The sequence below is a fragment of the Urocampus carinirostris genome, chromosome 9 (genome assembly GCF_059441175.1).
Source record: "Urocampus carinirostris isolate Australia breed hairy pipefish chromosome 9, RoL_Ucar_1.0, whole genome shotgun sequence".
Lineage (NCBI taxonomy): Eukaryota > Metazoa > Chordata > Actinopteri > Syngnathiformes > Syngnathidae > Urocampus > Urocampus carinirostris.
Genome location: NC_142357.1, coordinates 19,809,453 through 19,828,560, shown reverse-complemented (window position 1 = coordinate 19,828,560; position 19,108 = coordinate 19,809,453). Strand labels below are relative to the sequence as shown.

At 38.6% G+C, this 19,108-nt stretch overlaps 1 protein-coding gene across 1 annotated transcript in view; it reads left to right on the top strand.

Annotated features, from left to right (window-relative positions):
• slit3 (slit homolog 3 (Drosophila)) overlaps positions 1–19,108 on the top strand; it is a 354,995-nt gene that overhangs the window by 154,771 nt on the left and 181,116 nt on the right. The window contains exon 5 of the mRNA XM_088344825.1: positions 10,623–10,694. Within this exon, the coding sequence (XP_088200951.1) occupies positions 10,623–10,694 (72 nt within the window). The remainder of the gene's footprint in view (positions 1–10,622; positions 10,695–19,108) is intronic.

Below are 19,108 nucleotides of genomic sequence, written 5' to 3'. Positions count from 1 at the left end.
ACATTGGGTATTTGTATATTGTATTCCTTTTGCTTTATTATTGTATTGTTCTCAGCGAAGGGATGCTGGTGGAAATGTGAATTTCCCTGCGGGGATGAATGACGTATCTATCTATCTATCCATCTATTCTATTCTATTTTATTCTATTATACTCCTACACGCACACTTTGAGACTTTCACGCACAGTTGTCTCTCTTACACATTAATCTTTCTCACGCAACATTGAAATTGATCTTAATATAGGGTTCTATTACACTTAATGTAATGATCACCCCACCTTTCAGTGTTGTTTTACTTTTGTAACTCTTGGTAACCATGGCGGTGCAAACTGTTCTGTGTGTCTATGTATTGTTCAGTTCGACTTCAAACTAGAGTAGCTCCCAGTTTACTATTACATGAAAGAGAATAGTAGTATATGTGAGAGAGTATAATAGTAAGTGTGTATGGGAGCATTATGATAGTGTGTAAAAGACTGTAGTAGAGTATGTTCAAGAGTAGAGTAATATAAGTGAGAAAGTATAATAGTGTGTGTGATAGTATAGTGGTCTGTGTGAAAGGGTATACAAGTGTGTGTGTGTATGAGTGTAGTAGTCTTTGTGCCAAAATATATTTGTGTGTATGATGATTTCGTGTTAGAGTATAATAATGTTTGTGCACGGGTATGACTGTATGACTCTTATAGAGTATAATTGTATATGTGTGAGAGTTTGATGTTATTGTGCAAGTATGATTTACTTCGCAACAGCCTCCCATAGAATTCACTGTTCACATCTCCATCCTAGGCTCTGAACCGTCTTGCTAATATAATCAGTTCCGGTGTGGGAAGTGATATCCTCTTTGAAAACAAAAGCCTGCACGTAGATCTGTTGTCACACAGATCAAAGTGTGGCATACTAGCATGTACCCGCTTCCGCTTTTAACCTCCAGCAGACAGCTCAGAAAAGTGAGGGCCACTTTGAGCTGGCCGGCAGTCAATATTTATTACTGTCTTTATGGAAGAGTATTAAATGCAGTTACAGCCCCCCGGGGAGGGAAGGGGAGACTGGAGGAAGATGAAGGGTAGGCAGAAACAGCAGTGAGGTTTCCATTTGAAAGTGGCTCCGGTTTCAGGGGAGGGAAGATGGGGGACCTTCCTGGGGTTTCTTTCCTTTTTCATTGCCTTGTCTTCCCATGAATCCCCAGGGTCGCCTCTTGTCCTTTCTTATAATGTGCATATATGTATATATATATATATATATATATATATATATATATATATATATATATATATATATATATATAATATACTATACTATACTATATGTTTTACGATTATTGTGCACACTGTGAAAGGGCACAGTCTCCATAGCTGGTTTTATTCTGTATTTAACACATACACAAGGCGCACCCAATGAAGAGGCGTTGTTGCTGTCATGCACTTTCCTGACAAATTTTAAAATGTTACCTAGTGTTCTCTTTTATTGATACTTACTATATTTGTGTACTGTGACCCAATGCTAAATCTATTCCACCCTGGTCATCCTGGAAGGGGGATTACCCCTTGTGAGGCCCCTTTTCAATGTTTTATTTTCCTCACGTTAAGGTTTTGAGTTTCTCCTTGCCCGCATGTTGGTTTAAGATATATCGATGGTGTCATTGTAATCCTGTGCGGTCCTTTGAGACATGTTTGTGATTAAGGGCTATACAAATAAATGTGACTTGACTTGACTTGACTTGGATGCCCTCTACTTGCGGCCATGTTACTCCAACACATAGAAGTGAGCTTATTTGAAAATCCAACCGAAGCAAAGCTGTTGTTGTCGTGGTTAATGGAGTTGTACATTGCAATGTAAAACACACAGATAAAACAATTGTAAAAAAAAATAGAAAAAGAAAAAAATAAAGAAAATAGTGCAAAACCGTTTGGGACTCACATTTTTACCGGAAATCCATAACATGTCCGTCAAAATCCTTATGTGTTTCTGACCAAAACAGAATCACTAAATCGCCATTAAAAGGGTTGCTTTCTTTATTTTCAGAGTCACGTTCAGAGTCACTTTCCCAAAGCTCTAACAACAGTCCCGCCAAAGAGTTGACATTCTTATCATTTTTATCGCTTTTAGTTTCTGTGATACTGTAGTCCTGGTCCGAATTCAAGAAAATGACACTGTTTCATGAAACAAAACCAAAAAGATGCTAACAATAACTTTCAAATTGCTAGATACTACGGCGTTAGCATCTATGATTGGTACTTCCGCAAACAGTGGACAAATTGCAATGTGACGTCACCTGCCCTTGTGGGAAACGAGTGGGCAACGTGGGAGATAGCATACATGTCACGTTTGGTATGAAATGTGAACGATCTTACAAAAATATCGGATATCACCCAAACAATTTTAAGTCATGACTCGGCCAAGGCTGGAACCTATGACTCCGTAGTCTATTGGGCAGGCGCCCAACCCTAAAACCAATGTGCTGGTCTCTAAGGGCTGAGGTGTGATCGAACCATATGCAAAGGAAAGGCTAAACCATTGTATGCTGTTGGGACCCTGCTGATATAAGGTTGCATGGCACAGCAACTTACCCCCTTGTTTTAAATGAATGTTTGATGAATATGAGTGCGTACTTGACTACAGCCACCTTCCTCTAGGGGGATATGAAATGATCTTGAAATGATCTGCATTTATATAGCGTTTTTCAAGTCAAGACTTCCCAAAGCGCTTTACAGTGTGCTTCACATTTCCCAATAGCGGCCGTGCAGCCATGTAAGGTATTAGTGGTTCAGTGTCTTACCCAAGGACATTTCGATATGTAACACGAAGGAGCCGGGATTCGAACTGCGATCTCTTGATCCCAAGACGAGCGCTCTACCTACTGAGCCACAGCCACTGAAAAATAAAGTGATAGGAAATCAATATTGACAAGTCTAAATTTTTAGTGATCAGCCGTCAAATTGTTAGCGGCGCAACACTAAATACAAAAACGGATTTTGCAATTTTAATCGGTTTCCGCCACAGGCCTGATATATATGTACAGCCACGTACAACTTAACCGCCCATGTAATCTCAAGACGTCTCTAATGCATGTAATGCATTAGAAGGTATTAGAACAGGTTAATAGTTTCTACGTCAAAAAACACGAGGGTGTATCCAGCTTCTTTCGCAAGCCCACTTAGTGTGTTTATGAACACAAATGGGCTCATATTGATGCGGCCAGATGCAGACGCACACAACTGACGTGGCGTGCATGCGTGCACGGGTTTGTGGTCCGTCTCCATCCGCAGGGGGTGAACTGTAATATCCGAAGCGACGTAGGGTCGACCCGCAATCTGTTATTATTCTCTTCCCATGAATAATGTAAGTTCATAAGGAGGATGTGTCGCCTGTCCGTTACACACGCAGACACATTAGTCGAACCTTTGCACCTTTACATGTTCAAGAAGGGCTGAAAACTCTTTAAATGGTGGACTAGTCACCAACTATTGAAACAATTAGTCGAAAAGATGATGTCATGGTGTGCAAATCATATTAAACACAGGAAAAAACATGTATGATGAACAATAGATATTTCATTGAACAAACTGCGGATTTGCTCAACAATTAAATAGAAATGCCCCATCTCAAACCGATTAGGCACGGTGCTCGGTCAGTAGAAACATAGATCCATGAATAAACCTTTGTCCATTTTTTACGGGACAGGCAAATAAATAATAGATTACAATAAAATATACATTTTTAAACCTGTGAACCAAGAAAAGGCAGAAATAAAACAGTAAATAAGATAAATTTAATGTGCATTTTGTGAACTGTGTTCAGTGTTAAGTTGCAAAGTTTGTAACAAAAAAGAGATGTTTTGTTGTTTTTAACGTTTTAACAACTAATGTTTCGTACTGCATGGATTTAATTTCAATTATGTTTGTCAGGCACAGTCTTGCATAATGCTCAAGCTCTTTTTTATAGCGAAATATTTGCATATAAAATGTATAATGCATGCCATCAAAACCAAATTGTACTTGAATGTTAACGAGGTGAGTCAGACTCAGTTTCTTTCAACGGTCCGACTGTGGTTTTTATATGTTGCGTATCACTGAGTTACTGCCATAATATGCAAGGTCTGCTTTGCAATATTTGAAAGAAGTCTTTTTTATTCACTACATTCTGGCGAACAAGCTCCAAAACTTTAGATGTTTTTACACCCGTACTTGATGCTGACACCAAGTCGCTATTGTGCATGAGTGACTCTCAACAGATTATAATTATAAAGAGATGTCTCACTCTGTTGGAAAAACATGTCTGGCGAGAATAGTTGACAGTGGAATTCATCGTCGACTATTTCCGATATCGATTTTTGTTAACAACGTCGACTTATCATTGGAGCCCTAAGTTCAAGAAGGAAAACCAACTTATCCTCAGACCTCTCAACTTGGCTGGAGTCCATTCTGTTGTGTCTTTTGCAGGATAGGGCTTCGCAGTTCAGCCTTTTGTTGCAGATGACCTTCTCTCTGCTCAAAGGTCAGTGTCTATGAGCCACCAGGAGAGGATTCTTGTTGACACAAGGACGCGTTACACCAACCAAGTGTTACCATTGTGGCTCCAACATGGGAAGCTACTGTTTTGCAGGGGGCTTGAGCATGACTTAAAACTCAACAGTTTTCAAGCAATAAATATGAATGAATTTTATTCTTCTGATTCTTTATTTAACATATTGGTTGGTGTAAGGATTCAACAAGCACTGGTGCTCACTAGTAGGAGTGGGGGGGGGGGGGGGGGGGTATTTGGAATTGGTATCAATCCAATCCAAGACAATAGAGAGTATTATTGATCGATACTGATTATTCTTTGCTTGGAAATATACCTAAATACCTAAACAATTGCACAAAACTGTGAAAATGTATATTTTGCAACATGTTTTTGTTGCTACTTGATGTTATTGCACTACTTTTAATTCCAATATTGTTTACAATTTGCACCATTCTTTTATTGAACTTAAGTAAGTCTTCAAACTTTACGTTTTAAATATTTATCTTTTATATTTTTTTTTTCTTCTCTGTAAGTGTATATTACATGTTTACCCTGGAGTGGCTAATCTTGTTGCATACAAAGTTTCACGCCGTTGGTATCAATGACAATAAAGCCAATGCAATTCAAGATACTCTTGCTTTTTTCAGGAGGGCTTGATCATGTCCAATAACTCAAAGGGTTATTCATTTAACATCCAAGTAGTGATACGGGTTTAACATCGCTGGAGTTGAGCAGTGACCGTGAATTAGTAGCGGGATTTTAGTATCGTCCTGATCCAAGTTAATACAGGGTAGAATAAATTGATCCCGATCTGATAATGAACATTTTGGCTTGGAAACAAAGTTATTGCTATTTTATATTGCTGAATCTGTTGGCGGAAGTAGTCCCTTAAAGACATGTGTGGGGTCTCCAGCAATCTTTGATCGTCCATCATCCCAAATCGTTGCAGTTCCCAGCGTGGGGCTATGCCATCTGTACATTTGAAGGAGATTAGGATGAACTCCAACACCATCGCAGTGCAAAATCACTTACGTCTTTCTCAGTGCACACCTGAAATGGTCTGAAAGATCAAAACAAGTAGTGAAGGTTTAGAGTTTTACACATGCTTCAGCCGTGAAAACACTGTCATAAAACTATTGTTGGTGGTAAAATTAGTAACAGTTTGATATAATATGATATCTATTTAATACAAAGTGCCCTGTGATGTCCGTTTAATGCCAATGAAACAAAACAATTTATAATCTTTAAAGTCGACCCCAGAGATACATTTATCCATTTTGAGGTGGGGACCGTATGGCGGGGATAGACATCTATTATAATCAGCCAATGTGTTACGAAACCCCAGCACCTCAGATAAAAACATTAAAATAACAAAATAGAACCTATTAAGTACTACTTCTGTGTAATAGGCATGTATATGATTGAATAACATTATAAATAATTATACTGTACATGTAAAAGAAAAATGAAATCGTATTTAACCTTGGTTGGTTTGACGTGACATGAGGTGGCACAGTGGGGTTAGTAGGGGAGGATACGGCGGATTAAAATTTAAACTCATTTTAAAACTTGCCATGATCTTCAAATACTGCATTGCTTTAATCACCTCCTTTTTCCTAATAACTGCCATCTTTTCATAGAAACTGTTACAATGTGTATGACTTGTTTGTATTTCTTGAAAATTGCAGGCTCGGTTTCTCGTTTTAGCACTGTGTTAGTCTCGGGACACATAGCAGATAAAGTACAAAAAATACATTATTGTATTGCTGACTCGCAAAATCTTTGTGGGAGGGAGTTTAGCCAATAGTGTTAAACGGTGCCTCTACCCAGGGATTTGACTCGTTCTGGGGATAGCTTCATTATATGAAAACATAAGTAGAGACAGACGCATTTTGCATGAAAATTCGCTAATCTGTTCCAAGCCCTGCAAGAGTTATTTATGGTATTGTTTTACTAAATAATAAAAGACATCAGAACAGGAAATAGATTTATGTTAACATTAGATTACCACACAACAAACATAAAACAAGAGACACCAAAGGTGTAAAATGAAGAATCAATGAAATAATGAAAATATTCATGTACCCTGGTGCTCTGTGTTTATTGAAAAACTGATCAATTGGCGTCTGCTCTTGCCGGCTTTTGACAATGTGTCGGAAATGCTCAAGGCAAATGTAGTGATAGCCCGACTTGTCAACACTTTTTCCAGGTGATTCCTTTCAACAGAATTCGAGACTTCATGAAATTTTGCGAAATGTCTTTAATTTTAGCTGATTGATGGCTGCGCCTTGCCGGAAACCCTCTTCCCCCTCTGTGAACTCTAAACTGTGACGGTGACATGAAGAGCATGCTGGGTGCACACATGCGCACTGGTTTCTAGGCAGATTTTAATGAACAACCAGTTTGTTTATGTCCGGGAGACTATGGGAGCAGTGAATAGAGGCGCCTACTGTACTGTACTTTTGACTTAGTAACTAGAGGCAATCTTTGTGACAAGAGACACTATTTCCCTGTTCCTATGTAAAGAAATTAATAGGTAGAGGTACCACTGTACCAGCATTTGCATGACGATGTGACATTAAACAATAGCAGACCAGAATTTTCTTTGATTTTGACCAATAGGAGACAGGCGTCTTAGAGACATGCTGTATTTTCACAGCCATAAGGCGCACATAGGTCTCAGATTTCATCCAAAATGTAGGGCGTGCCCTTTTGCGCAGCTCACCCTGTCTAAAATGCAGAGCGACAGACAGAGACCAGCTCGTTGGCCTTAGGGTTGGGTCCGCGCCGAGTCAAGACTTACAACATTTTTGGGTGAAATCCCATGTTTTTGTCAGATTGTTTACATTTTCCAACTAAATGACTACTACGTGCCTCCTGTGACTTTTAGTCATCTCTTGTTTGATTGCCATCATAACCTGCTCAAAACCTCACTTTCCCTCCATTGAATGACATCTGTGTTTTTGCCCGCTGTCAAAGTCAGTTTTGCTCTTGATGCTTTTTTTTTCAATATACACACACTTGTATGCTTGTTTGTGTGGCTGTAAGGTGGTCGGGCGACACTTGCGCCCAATGAACCGGCGCGTAGTGTAAGATGATAAAAAAAGGAAAAACAAAATAGCTACGGAGAATGCACCTTTTTAACACTGCACCTTATGAGTGTGAACATACAGTTACTATACCATACCTGTCAACCTGTACGTTTTTGCCGTACACAGTACGTTTATTATGCATTTTAAGATGTGTACGACGTACAAGAAAATCTGTACGGAAAAACGGAAATTTCTCAATTATGGGTACCATCCAGTAAACACCGACTATCATGAAACAGCAAATCAAATCAAGTCAAACGAGTTCGCAGCGTTAGCCTCTATCTCTGTATTGTTTTTTTTTTTTTTAATTGAAAACGAAGCTACTGTTCACATGCGTCTGCCGCCTGGGGATTTCCCATCATGCATCATTCAACATCGGATTTCAGGTAGTAGTTGTGTAGTGAAAAGAAGTCCATCTCTTTTTAGAGAACAGGCTTTTCCGGCTCAACTCGGCTCAACTCAAACAGCTCACTTGCTTTGATGCATTATATTACGAATTATTATGTTGTATATAGAAGTTAAGAAAAGAAGGAAGTATAAAAGGAGAAAATAAAAAAGTCAGGTTTGTGGTTATCCCTTTAAGGGCCCGGTCACACAGCCGTTTGCGTCTGTAGCGCGGGTTAAATTCTGCGATTTTTTTTTTGCCCGTGGTTGCCCGCGGTGGAAAATGCGCAAAATTGGCCAACCCGCTGTTCATCCGTGGTATGCCCGCGAAACAAACGCCGGCGGCTGTTCCGCTTCCTCATCGCGTCAGTTCCACGTCCTTTCCTCGTGTGGACCACGGGTATAAAAGCTGCCTAGCCGGGCTGTAGAAATCATAACCGCTCAAGACACAGTCCCGTGAAGATCAAGATTTCAAGCTATGGCACCGAAGAAGAAGCCAATATGTTATTTTTGTAATAGTTTTTCATTTTTATTTTATTATCTTGTCATGAAATGAAACAGGCGCAGAACAAACGTGCTATGACCGTGCTCCACCCGCGATTACCCGCTAAATTTCCGCTTCCTACCCGCGTGTAACCACGCCCTGGCCGCGGCCGTAGCACGTCGTTCCGCGTCCGTACCGCGTCATATCTGCGTGTGTACCACGTGTGCCGCCCACGGTTACCCGTGGTCTAAAGTTTTGAGCAGCGCAAAACTTTTTCGCGCGGCCAACCGCGTGTGAATTTCTTGCCGCGTGTAAAGCACGGCTGTATCTCGTCTGCATCGCGATCTCAAAGCGTCCAACAGCGTCTGCTTCACGGGCATAAATTTCTGGTTGTGATTCAGCCGCGATATAGACGCAAACGGCTGTGTGACCGGGCCCTAATCAGTATATTACCAACAATAATTGAATGCAGAAAATGAATTAATAATTCAAATAAGAAAATGTATTATTCTACTTAATTATATGTGCATGTATTTTTTCCTTCTACAATGAACTTCCAAGCTACTTAATTTTTTAACTTTTTTTTATAATAAACCTCATTCATGTCGAGCAACTCAGTATCTCACAACAAAATGTTCATTAACAATATATATATGATATAATGAAACACATGTACACTTTATCATGTTAAACTACATAAATAAACACGTTTGAAAAAAAAATATGGTGTAAGATTATTTTGTTTTTTGTAAAGGCATGGAGCCGTGGAGGTTGACAGGTATGCTATACATATGGAAAAACACTGCAAAGTTCAAATTATATATATTTCTGTGCAAGCGAGATAAAATGTTGTTCATGTCATATAGTTGGGGGAACATCGGTAACAAGAGGCCAAAAAACATTTTATTCCACATTGTAAATTGAAAACATTGTAAGGGGACACACCCTACCCCAGGGTCCTACTGTACTTGGCACAAACCCGCTTTAAATAATACAAAACACGAACAATTCAAAACAAATATTGTAATCTATGTACACCGTCATTTTCAAACACCCCAACTCCCCACATTCTGTCCTATCTCCTGATTGTATTTTATTCCACAAGCTCCTGCCCAGGATAGTCAGGCCGGTCCGCTTTGTTTGTCAATCATTTGGTGTTATACAGACCCAAATGTGGTTCCCACATCATGTCCAATCAAATGAATCCAGTTAAACTCATGCTGAACGGCTATCCCGTTGAAACAGGAGACGCCTGAACATAGTTTTTGGCTTCAATGCAAAGGCTGTAACTTTGAGTCCATCTTGCAATGATTGTCTAGAATTGAAAGCATTGGATTACCCTTTTTTGCCTGTAGCTTCCTGAAGTGGCTTTCTGAATTGTATCCGAGCTGATTGAGTAATTGTATTCAAATGGAAGTTTGATTTTTGCTCTGAAATGTGCATGTAAGTGTATTTCAGACAAATCGGAATACGGGCTGATCAGTAAAGTATTACGGAAAAAGTATAGGATGGTTAGGAGAAGAAATCTAATTTTTAGAATTTTGTAAAATCGGACTCGTGTGTGTTCCTTGTGTTCCCGACCTTAGGTTATAAATGCAATGCTGGCCCTTTAAACGTAACACACACTCACTTCTAACATCCTATTTCAATGTAATTGTATTTGTAATTTCTCTAATTTGCAACTTTATGTTGATCTTTTGCATTTTTCATTTGTATTTTTATGATTTTGGTTGTTTATTTTCATAATCCAGAAAGCTACCCGGCTGCAAAAATATTAATCAAGTACAACCAACTCCTACTCGAAGATCGAACTCAGACTAAATAGAATCTTCTACCTTTTTCAATTTTGGAATTCTTAACCTTTTTAGAGGGGGTGTTGGGATATTATTTATCAAAAGTACTACTACTTGATAGGTCTTCAGTGACTTGAAAAGCGCTTTATAAATGCAGACCATTATACACGTGCGTGTGCTTTAAACCCGCTATGGACTAGTGCCACAAAACCAGGATGACTCTCAATCCACTCTTTGGCCTTTGGGGTTATTTGCATGTCATCATAAATGTCATGGCGTCCATCTGTGGCTTTGTTCCCTCGACTTTGCATGTCCGACTTGCTTGTGGTTTGGATGTTCATGGATGCTTTCTCACTTTCTTGCCCCCCAGAGACCTGAGCGAGAACCAGATCCAGGCAGTACCGAGGAAGGCCTTCAGAGGGATTACCAACGTCAAGAACCTGTAAGTGCAAATATTCCCTCTGCTTCCTTTCTTGTCCTTTTTTATGATTTAACTACTGTAGAGCCACAGGAGAAATGCCGGGGCCAGGAAAAACACTCGTGACTTTTATAGCATGCCTGAATCAAATGTGACTTTCTTAACGTATGGAAAATGGTGAAGGCGAGTGTTGTTTTAGGCAACTCAAATATTTTAACTTGAGCTGAATGGTACATTTGATTTTGAAAATGCAGTGTTTCTATACGGCTTGTATAAACAGCTTCTTATGACGGGAATAATGATGTTGTACATTTTAGAGGTACGTTAAGTGTAATCTGTTTGAGTACCTCGGAAAAAATACCTGCACCAAAAATTCTATACTAATGTAAGTCAATAGTCAAAATTACATGGAAACCTGACCTTGGAAAACATGATTGTTTGTCATATCACAATTGCAATGACTCTCTTATGAAAAGCACCGTCATTGTAGCCTACATGGTAGCCCAGGTTAAGTTGAGGTATCTATCACTTAACATATCGACTGCCAGTCCATTAAATATCTTTGCTGGCTTTGGCCATCAATAGTAAATTGTGACCACCTCTATGAGTAAGTTCCAAAGTGCCATTTAAATCATTCGGTGCCATATCATATAAATTATTTTCGACAGCGAGAAACAAAATGTAAATACAGTATATGTTTTTTTTTGTTGTTTTTTTCTTTTATTAAAAAAATAAAGGAGTCAAGTCACATGTATTTGTATAGCCCTTAATCACAAAATGTCACAAAGGACTACACAGGCCACAATTACACTATCCCTTGATCTGAAACTGGCATGCGGGCAAGACCTCAGTATGAGGAAAATAAGAAACCTTGAGAAGGGGCCACATAAAACGTAACCCCCCCTTCAGGATGACTAGACTGCAATAGACGTTGCATTGGGTAACAATACACAAAACATAGTCAACATCAATAAAAAAAACAAGCAATATGTAAAATTGTCGAAAAAGTCCATGTCGGCAACGACACAGCTTACAATCTTAGCCGGCTGGTTGATGAAGATAATGGCATGCTTCAGTTCCAGGTGCTGGTCCACTGACTCATCCCTAACTAGTGTAGAGGGTTTGGCGCAGCTCATCAGGAAGTAGCAAACCTCTGGGAATTATTTCATTATGATAAATCACCTCTAAATGGCAGGAGTGGCTTTAATCAGATATTTGTCCACACATTGAGGGAGCCCCCACTTCCTTGTGTGGCTTTGTGTATTCAGCAATTGAAGTGTGTAAGTGGCCTCATATGGTAAGCAGGGGGTACAGCAGTGTGTGAGAGAAGCAAATATATATATATATATATATATATATATATATATATATATATATATATATATATATATATATATATATATATATATATATATATATATATATATATATATAAGTACAAACAGAGCTTTTTTTTTTTTAAAAAAAAAAGAAGAAGTCTCTTCGTCATCGTCGGGGCAAAGGAAGGATGACGTCCTGTGCACATTTTGATATTGGAGGTATCACAAATGCCAGAAAAAATACGTCCTTTCACAAAAATGTGTTTTTCTCAGATTTCTTGGAAACTAGTATTTTCAAGAAACTTTTTTTTTTAAGAAAAGCATATCAAAATGGTAATGGAACTAACCCCTAGTCTAGAGGTTGTAAATATAACTGGAGTATATTGAAAGTAGCAGAAATTTAAAATCAAAGTCAACCAATAGCTCAAAAACAAATTTAACATTTATTTATAATTAAAAGTACATTAATATCTTATTTAAATGAGCTAAGGTTGCTTGTTTAAAAATATACATTTGATCTAGTATCCATTCAGAATAATCACTACTTTACATGTGTAAATACTAGTTTTAGCATTTATGAATAGGTGTTATGATTTATTATGAGTACCTGGTTAATAAACGTGGGGTTCACTTTCATTTCTGAATTATAAAATAGTAACTGGGTTTAAAAATTACAACAAATCTATGATATAGGATTTTAATATATTTTATTTCTAATATTCTTCAAATCGAATCACATTTTTAACTTTTCGAAATACTGTAGGTGGAATTTTTTTTTTTTTTGGAATTAGGGTTTTGACAAATTTAAATAGAATAGAAAAAAATGCCTTTACTGTTATTAGGCTGAAGTATGAGATTAGTGGGTTTCAGTGCAATAGTACGACATTGGTAAAAAGATAAAAATATTTAAAATGATACAGATTTACAGTATCAGCAATCCATTCATATATTTGACAAATGACCAGCCAGTCGCAGGGCACACAGGGACAGACAATTTGTTCATTTACACCTAGGGACAATTTGGACCAGCCAATCAACCTGACATGCAAGTTTTTGGAATGTGGGAGGAAACCTGAGTGCCCGGACGAAACCTACTCTAGCACGGGGAGAACATGCAAACTCCACACAGGAGGTTCGATCTCATGACCTCAGAACTGCAGACCGCAGATTGCATGTATATTCATGATTTTCCCTAGATCTAAAAATCATGTGTCTTTATAAAAACACACTCATGATTAAAAATCGCATATGTAAAACACAAATATATTCGTGGCTCTGCAAAATACAAAGATTTCCACCGATTTCTTCTTTTATTTGAACTGGAGAAGTTGCTTTGAAAGTCCTTAAGAAGTACTTGAATTTGGCTCTGCAAATTGTTCCTCTTATAAATGTAGCTTTGGTTGCATCAACGGTTTCATACTGGTATATTTTAAGTTTTTGTGCTGTTTGATAAAAGCAGCAAATCAAATGTTTTGAGTTATAAACAGTTGTATGTTTTTTTTGAGATTCTACAACAAGACATCTTTTTATTGTATACACTGTTATTGAAAAGCAGAAAAACGAAAAACAAAAAAAACCCACCTGTGTTTTCAAGGTCTCCCAATGACAAATTGTCAGCTATCACCCGAAGGTTGCCGGTGTGAACACTTTTTTACGCAATTTCTTTCCTTGCATTGTTTGTTGTTTTCTAGCAGCATGTTAGCCACCATCACTGTTTTGTCAACTCCTCCTCATCTCTCGAAGTCAATGTTTTGGTATTCTTCTTCACACCTCCTCTTGTCATTCTTATCTCAAGAGGTTTTGGTCCTTACGTTTAAAACAAAACAAAACCAGACAAACAGAAAATGCTCAATAGGCACTTGTCTTTTACTAATGCCGGCCTAATCACCAATAGCTTGATTGAGGCTACACTCATCAATAACAGATGATCGATCTCACCTTATGTAGGATATCGGCAAAAAAATAAATATATATGTTGTCAGTATTTCAAAGCAAAATTTGTGTTTGTTTGAGCTATTGACGGACGAAAAAATCAAAACAAATGACAAATGAAATTTCCAATTTCACAACAGCACTTGTTGTAATTACCAGCAGCTCTCATTTGTTTCTGTCAAATCGGTCGCCAGCATTTCAAAGTAATGGCAGGTGAGAACCCAGGTCACGTTTACTCTAATTTTATTTTCAATTGCTTCTAAGTTCCTTAGTTTTGCTGGGGGTTGGTTCCAAATAGGACCCACAATAGTCAAAGGTAGGTAGAAACATACTCTATTAGACATTGAAACCATAGAACAAATCTTATTTACAGGCTCAAGCATTTGAGTAACAAAAAAAAAAAAAAAAAAAAAAACGTATCTGTGTTTTATAAACATTTTTTATAAACTTAACTTATCTTCTGTCAAATAATAGTTCTAAACATATTTTTGCTGCCATACCGTACAGAAACCCCTCTTTTTTCTGTGGGGTTGTGTCCCACAAACGCCTTGTGATAGTATTTTTTTTAAGTGGAACCATTAATTAATTAATTATTAATTGATTAATTAAACATATTTATTTATGTATGTATTTATTTCATTATCTATTTTTCAGTTTATTTATTTATTTTTTACTGATTATATGTAGTTAATGTATATTAAGTTTTTTATTTATTTATTACTCCATTACTAACCCAATTTACAGTCCTGTACTATATAAAAAAATAACAAATAACTTCTGTACTGTCAAATTATGATTTCAAAAATAATCTTGATGTTTTATTGGACATCGGTATGGATTAAGGACACGATCAACTCTACTTTTCATGATACTTGTAGCGATTATATGGATGTTCTGTAAAACTGCATTCACCTTCTGGTTCTGTCGTAAAGATGCCATGTATTTTTCCATTATCACACATTTTTTATAAAAGCGCCTGGAAGCCACTAAGGAGCGCTAAAGACATCTATGTGGCTCCAGAACATGTTTGGCGGGTCAGTAGTCCATCTTTGTTGGCGATAACATCTTGCTCTGTTTAGCCACTCAGATTGCTTGATGAAAATCCAGGAAGTAGCGAGACCAAAATAAGTTAACTGTGATACAGCAAGCGATTGTTGTGCAGCAGAAAATTCAGATCTATACTTTCTGGATAAACTGTTTCCATAGTGTAGTGGTTAGCACATGTCGGCCTGGAGAGGGATGGGCGACATCAGGCTGTACTTGCCCAAGACACACAACAGGAAATGGTGCCCCTTAAGACCCTAGTGGTTAAGGGATCCAACCAACCAACCAAACTGCTCACAGACAACACATTTTAGGACGCTGGGATTTTGCAACTATATGACCTTGACTTTTTTTCTGTAAATCAAATGTACAAAATATTGATGGATTTATATAGGTGAAGGCATGTAAATAAGAACGGATGGCAGCACGCCGGACAATAAATCATCGTTGCACTTGTCAACGTTTGCTCAAATGGGATCGTGCGCATCATGCCTTTTTTATTTTTATTTTTGACCTGACATCAGACATGTCCTCATTAGTTTCATTTGTAGATGTGCTGCTCTGTCTTGTCGGTGTCATCACAAAAAGGACACCAGTGGTATGCTTCAGCAACACAAGTTTGGCCTCCTTCTGTTTATTATTAGCATCTACTGTATTCAAATGAAGATGTACGACCACCTATAAAGCACTGAATCTCTTTGGATGATTAAGATGTATATAGGGCTCTGTTGTGCCCATGTAAAGGGGCCTCCCAAGACTGATGTAAATTATCTGTGGATGCATAGATGCAGGGGATTGAGATTTTCATTGGAAATAGGCTTCAAACCAGTTCAGGGAGAGATGGACTAACATCTGTTATATTTAAGTTCAGCAAACCCAAAATAACCCGTGATTGGTAAAATATTATATCTAATATTATTATACAGTTAAATACACAATTATACATTGAAACCAAAGGACTAACAATTTTTACAGGCCAAAGTGTTTGTTGACAAACTAAATGGACTGACTGTACTTACTGACTGAGAATATACGACTAACAACATAACAACTATAGATCCATAAGTAAAAACACAGAACACAGATTTGCAGTTGAATGAATTATCTTTAGTGTTATTATACAAAATTACACCATCATTGGAGGGCTTCTCCTTTCCGAGTAAGAAAGTGGCTGGCTAGCTACACACCAGCCTCAGGTATCCTTGCGTTAAACCAGGTCTCTGTGATGATTCAAATTCAACCGTCCCGAATGTTGCGGTTTCCCACGAGTTGAAGCTCCAGGTCATCCGTTTAATGGGTACACTTTTTAGCATTGGTGAGATATTGGCTCGGCAGGGGTTGCTTATAGGAGTTTTTAGCCAGTCGTATCAGTAGGCCGGAACCACAGCCTCGCTGTTGCCTTTCCCGACGACGCCTCAGTCGCTTCTCTGACCTGATAACAATCCACGGAGCACCCGCTGGTCATCACCGTTCCTTCGCACTCTTGTGACTTTCCTCAGAGTCTGATTTATTGAATTTATTCGCAATGTAACGAGCCATTGAAATACTCGCTCTGAACGTAGCCGTGCTACACACTTTGTTTTGAAGGGACAAGGGGGGTGTACACATTGACTTGTGCACCGGCCCACCATAGCTGTTTGACTGACAGCATACCCCAGCCTATCACAGTCACACACACAGTCACGCCCACCCAACATACGAAGCCCTTTCTAACCAGTCCCCGTAATAGCATTTGCTGTCTGCTTATTACACAATGCATGTTACCTTGACATCAATGACAATACAGACAATTTCATTCAAAATCCATGACGCAGTTAACCAGCAATAACAAAAGTGCAAAGTAGTGAGGGGGCATTGTACTGTAAACTATACCAGTAAACACTTGCTGTATTTTTTCTTGCACACTTCGCATTTCACTGAGGTGCAGCGCCGAAGTGTGTTACTCAAGTAAAAGTACAGTTGCTTCAGAATAATAACTGAAGTGGCAGTAAAAAGTAGTCATCAAATAATTACTTGAGTAAGTGCATGCTGTGCAGATCCTCTACGAAGAAAAAAAAAATAATAATAATAAATAAATAAATAAAAACAGCAAGAGAGAAGCTCTGAACGATTTTATGATGGACATTTTATCCCTGAACCCGGCCCGAATTATCATACAATGAAAAAAACATGCAACAATTTCTAGTGAATAATACTATAATATATCGAAATTATTTCAGGAGCCACAGAAAACCTTCTTGCTAGCCACAATCGACCCGCAAGCCTTTACTTTGACATAAATGGTATCAGCAGCATCTGACTGAGGCATCCCCCACAGTTGGGATTCTCGCCGCATCACTCGATTAGCCAAGGTGACTGCCTCCATAAAAAAAAAAAAGAAAATCTCCAGACCTCCATTAGGCCAGCAAATGGGCGTGAGTGTGAGGCAAAAAACTCCATGACATTCTGTCCCCGGTGGACAAGCCATTGATTTTCTCCTCACTTTGTCTGTGGCTGCAGGGATCTCCGACCGCCACTTCTCACTCTCTTTCTCACTTGCTCTTCCACTCTCAAGCTCTCGTAGTGTCTTTTGCTCTTGCATCCTCCTTTGCTTCGTCCCTCTATCTCTCTCTGTGTCTCATTATCCCATTTTATCCCCCCATTCCGTCTGTCTCTGTCCCTCTCTTATTTGAAGGTTGATCAGTCTCGTTAATGCAAACGAAATACTTCACCTGTTTACTCGATATTACTATTTACTCGAAACTCAACGTTCACATCGTAGTGAATAATATGAAAATCATGCTGAAAAGCAACCTTGTCACACACTAAACATTTTCGATTTCCATCTAGTTTTTCATCTAGAAGTCGAGTCTGCAAGTGCACTTGATGCAAATGTACATCAAATTTCACGTCGAAATGACTTGGAAAAAGTTACTGCGTATCCTCCAACAAATTATGTTTGCATTCTCAATTTTAATCTTGTTTGGCGAAACATGTTTTGAAATGTATTCACTTGTTGGCATTAGCGGACCAAAAAATGCATACATTTCTACGTGTTGTGCCTTTTTGCAGCTTATATTCATTCAGTGAATGTTGGAGTTTCTCCAACTTGCAGTTTTTTAACAAGTTAGCCCCTCACAGTATAATAAAAACAATATAGGTTTATTTAAACTCCCACGTCCATAAAATCTGAAGAACATTGATGAATTCAAGTCAAGTCAAGTCAAGTCAAGTCACATTTATTTATACAGCCCTTAATCACAAAAATGTCTCAAAGGACTGCACAGGATTACAATTACACAATTGCACAATTACCTGATCTTAAACCAGCATGGGGGCAAGGAACAACTCAAAAACCTCAGGATGAGTAAAAAAGAGAAACCTTGAGAAAGGACTTCACATGTGGTAATCCCCCTTCCAGGATTGACCAGGGTGAATCACAATTAGCATTACTGTATACAGAATAGTAAACACTAGATAAGATGTTGAAAACGACGCCCCCAGCCTGTAAACTAGTCCAGAAATTCTATGACGGCCACGAGGCTTCCCATCTCTGCCAGCTGGTAAATGCAGGGGTTGGCATGCTTCAGGTCAGACGCTGGTCCGCTGACTCATCTCAAATCGTCCTTCTCCTTCTTATCACCACCAGGCAGGCAGCAGGAAAAAGACAGGACAATACAGAATATGAGGTGGGCATCAATCATAAGCTTTGGAATAGAAGTGTGTCTTAAGCCTCGATTTAAAAACTTCCGTAGAGGTTGCAGATCTTATCTCCGGAGGCAGGGCATTCCATAACACCGGGACCCGGATGGAGAACGCTCTCGAGCCTGCAGACTTCTTGGCTCTCGGAGTAGACCAGCATTTTCCAAGCGCAGACTCCGTGCAGGAACATAGGGGGAAATCAAATCAGAGAGATAAGAGGGTGCAAGCCCATGCAAACATTTATATGTTAATAAGAGAACCTTAAAGTCACATGTTAAGTGGACTGGGAGCCAGTGCAAGTTAGCCAATACAGGAGTAATATGCTCAAACTTTTTGGTCTTAGTCAAAAGTCTAGCTGCCGCATTCTGAACCAGCTGCAAATTTTCAATGCTAGACATCGGGAGACCAGTACAGTAATCAAGCCGAGAAGTAATAAACGCATGAATTAAAACCTCTGCACCT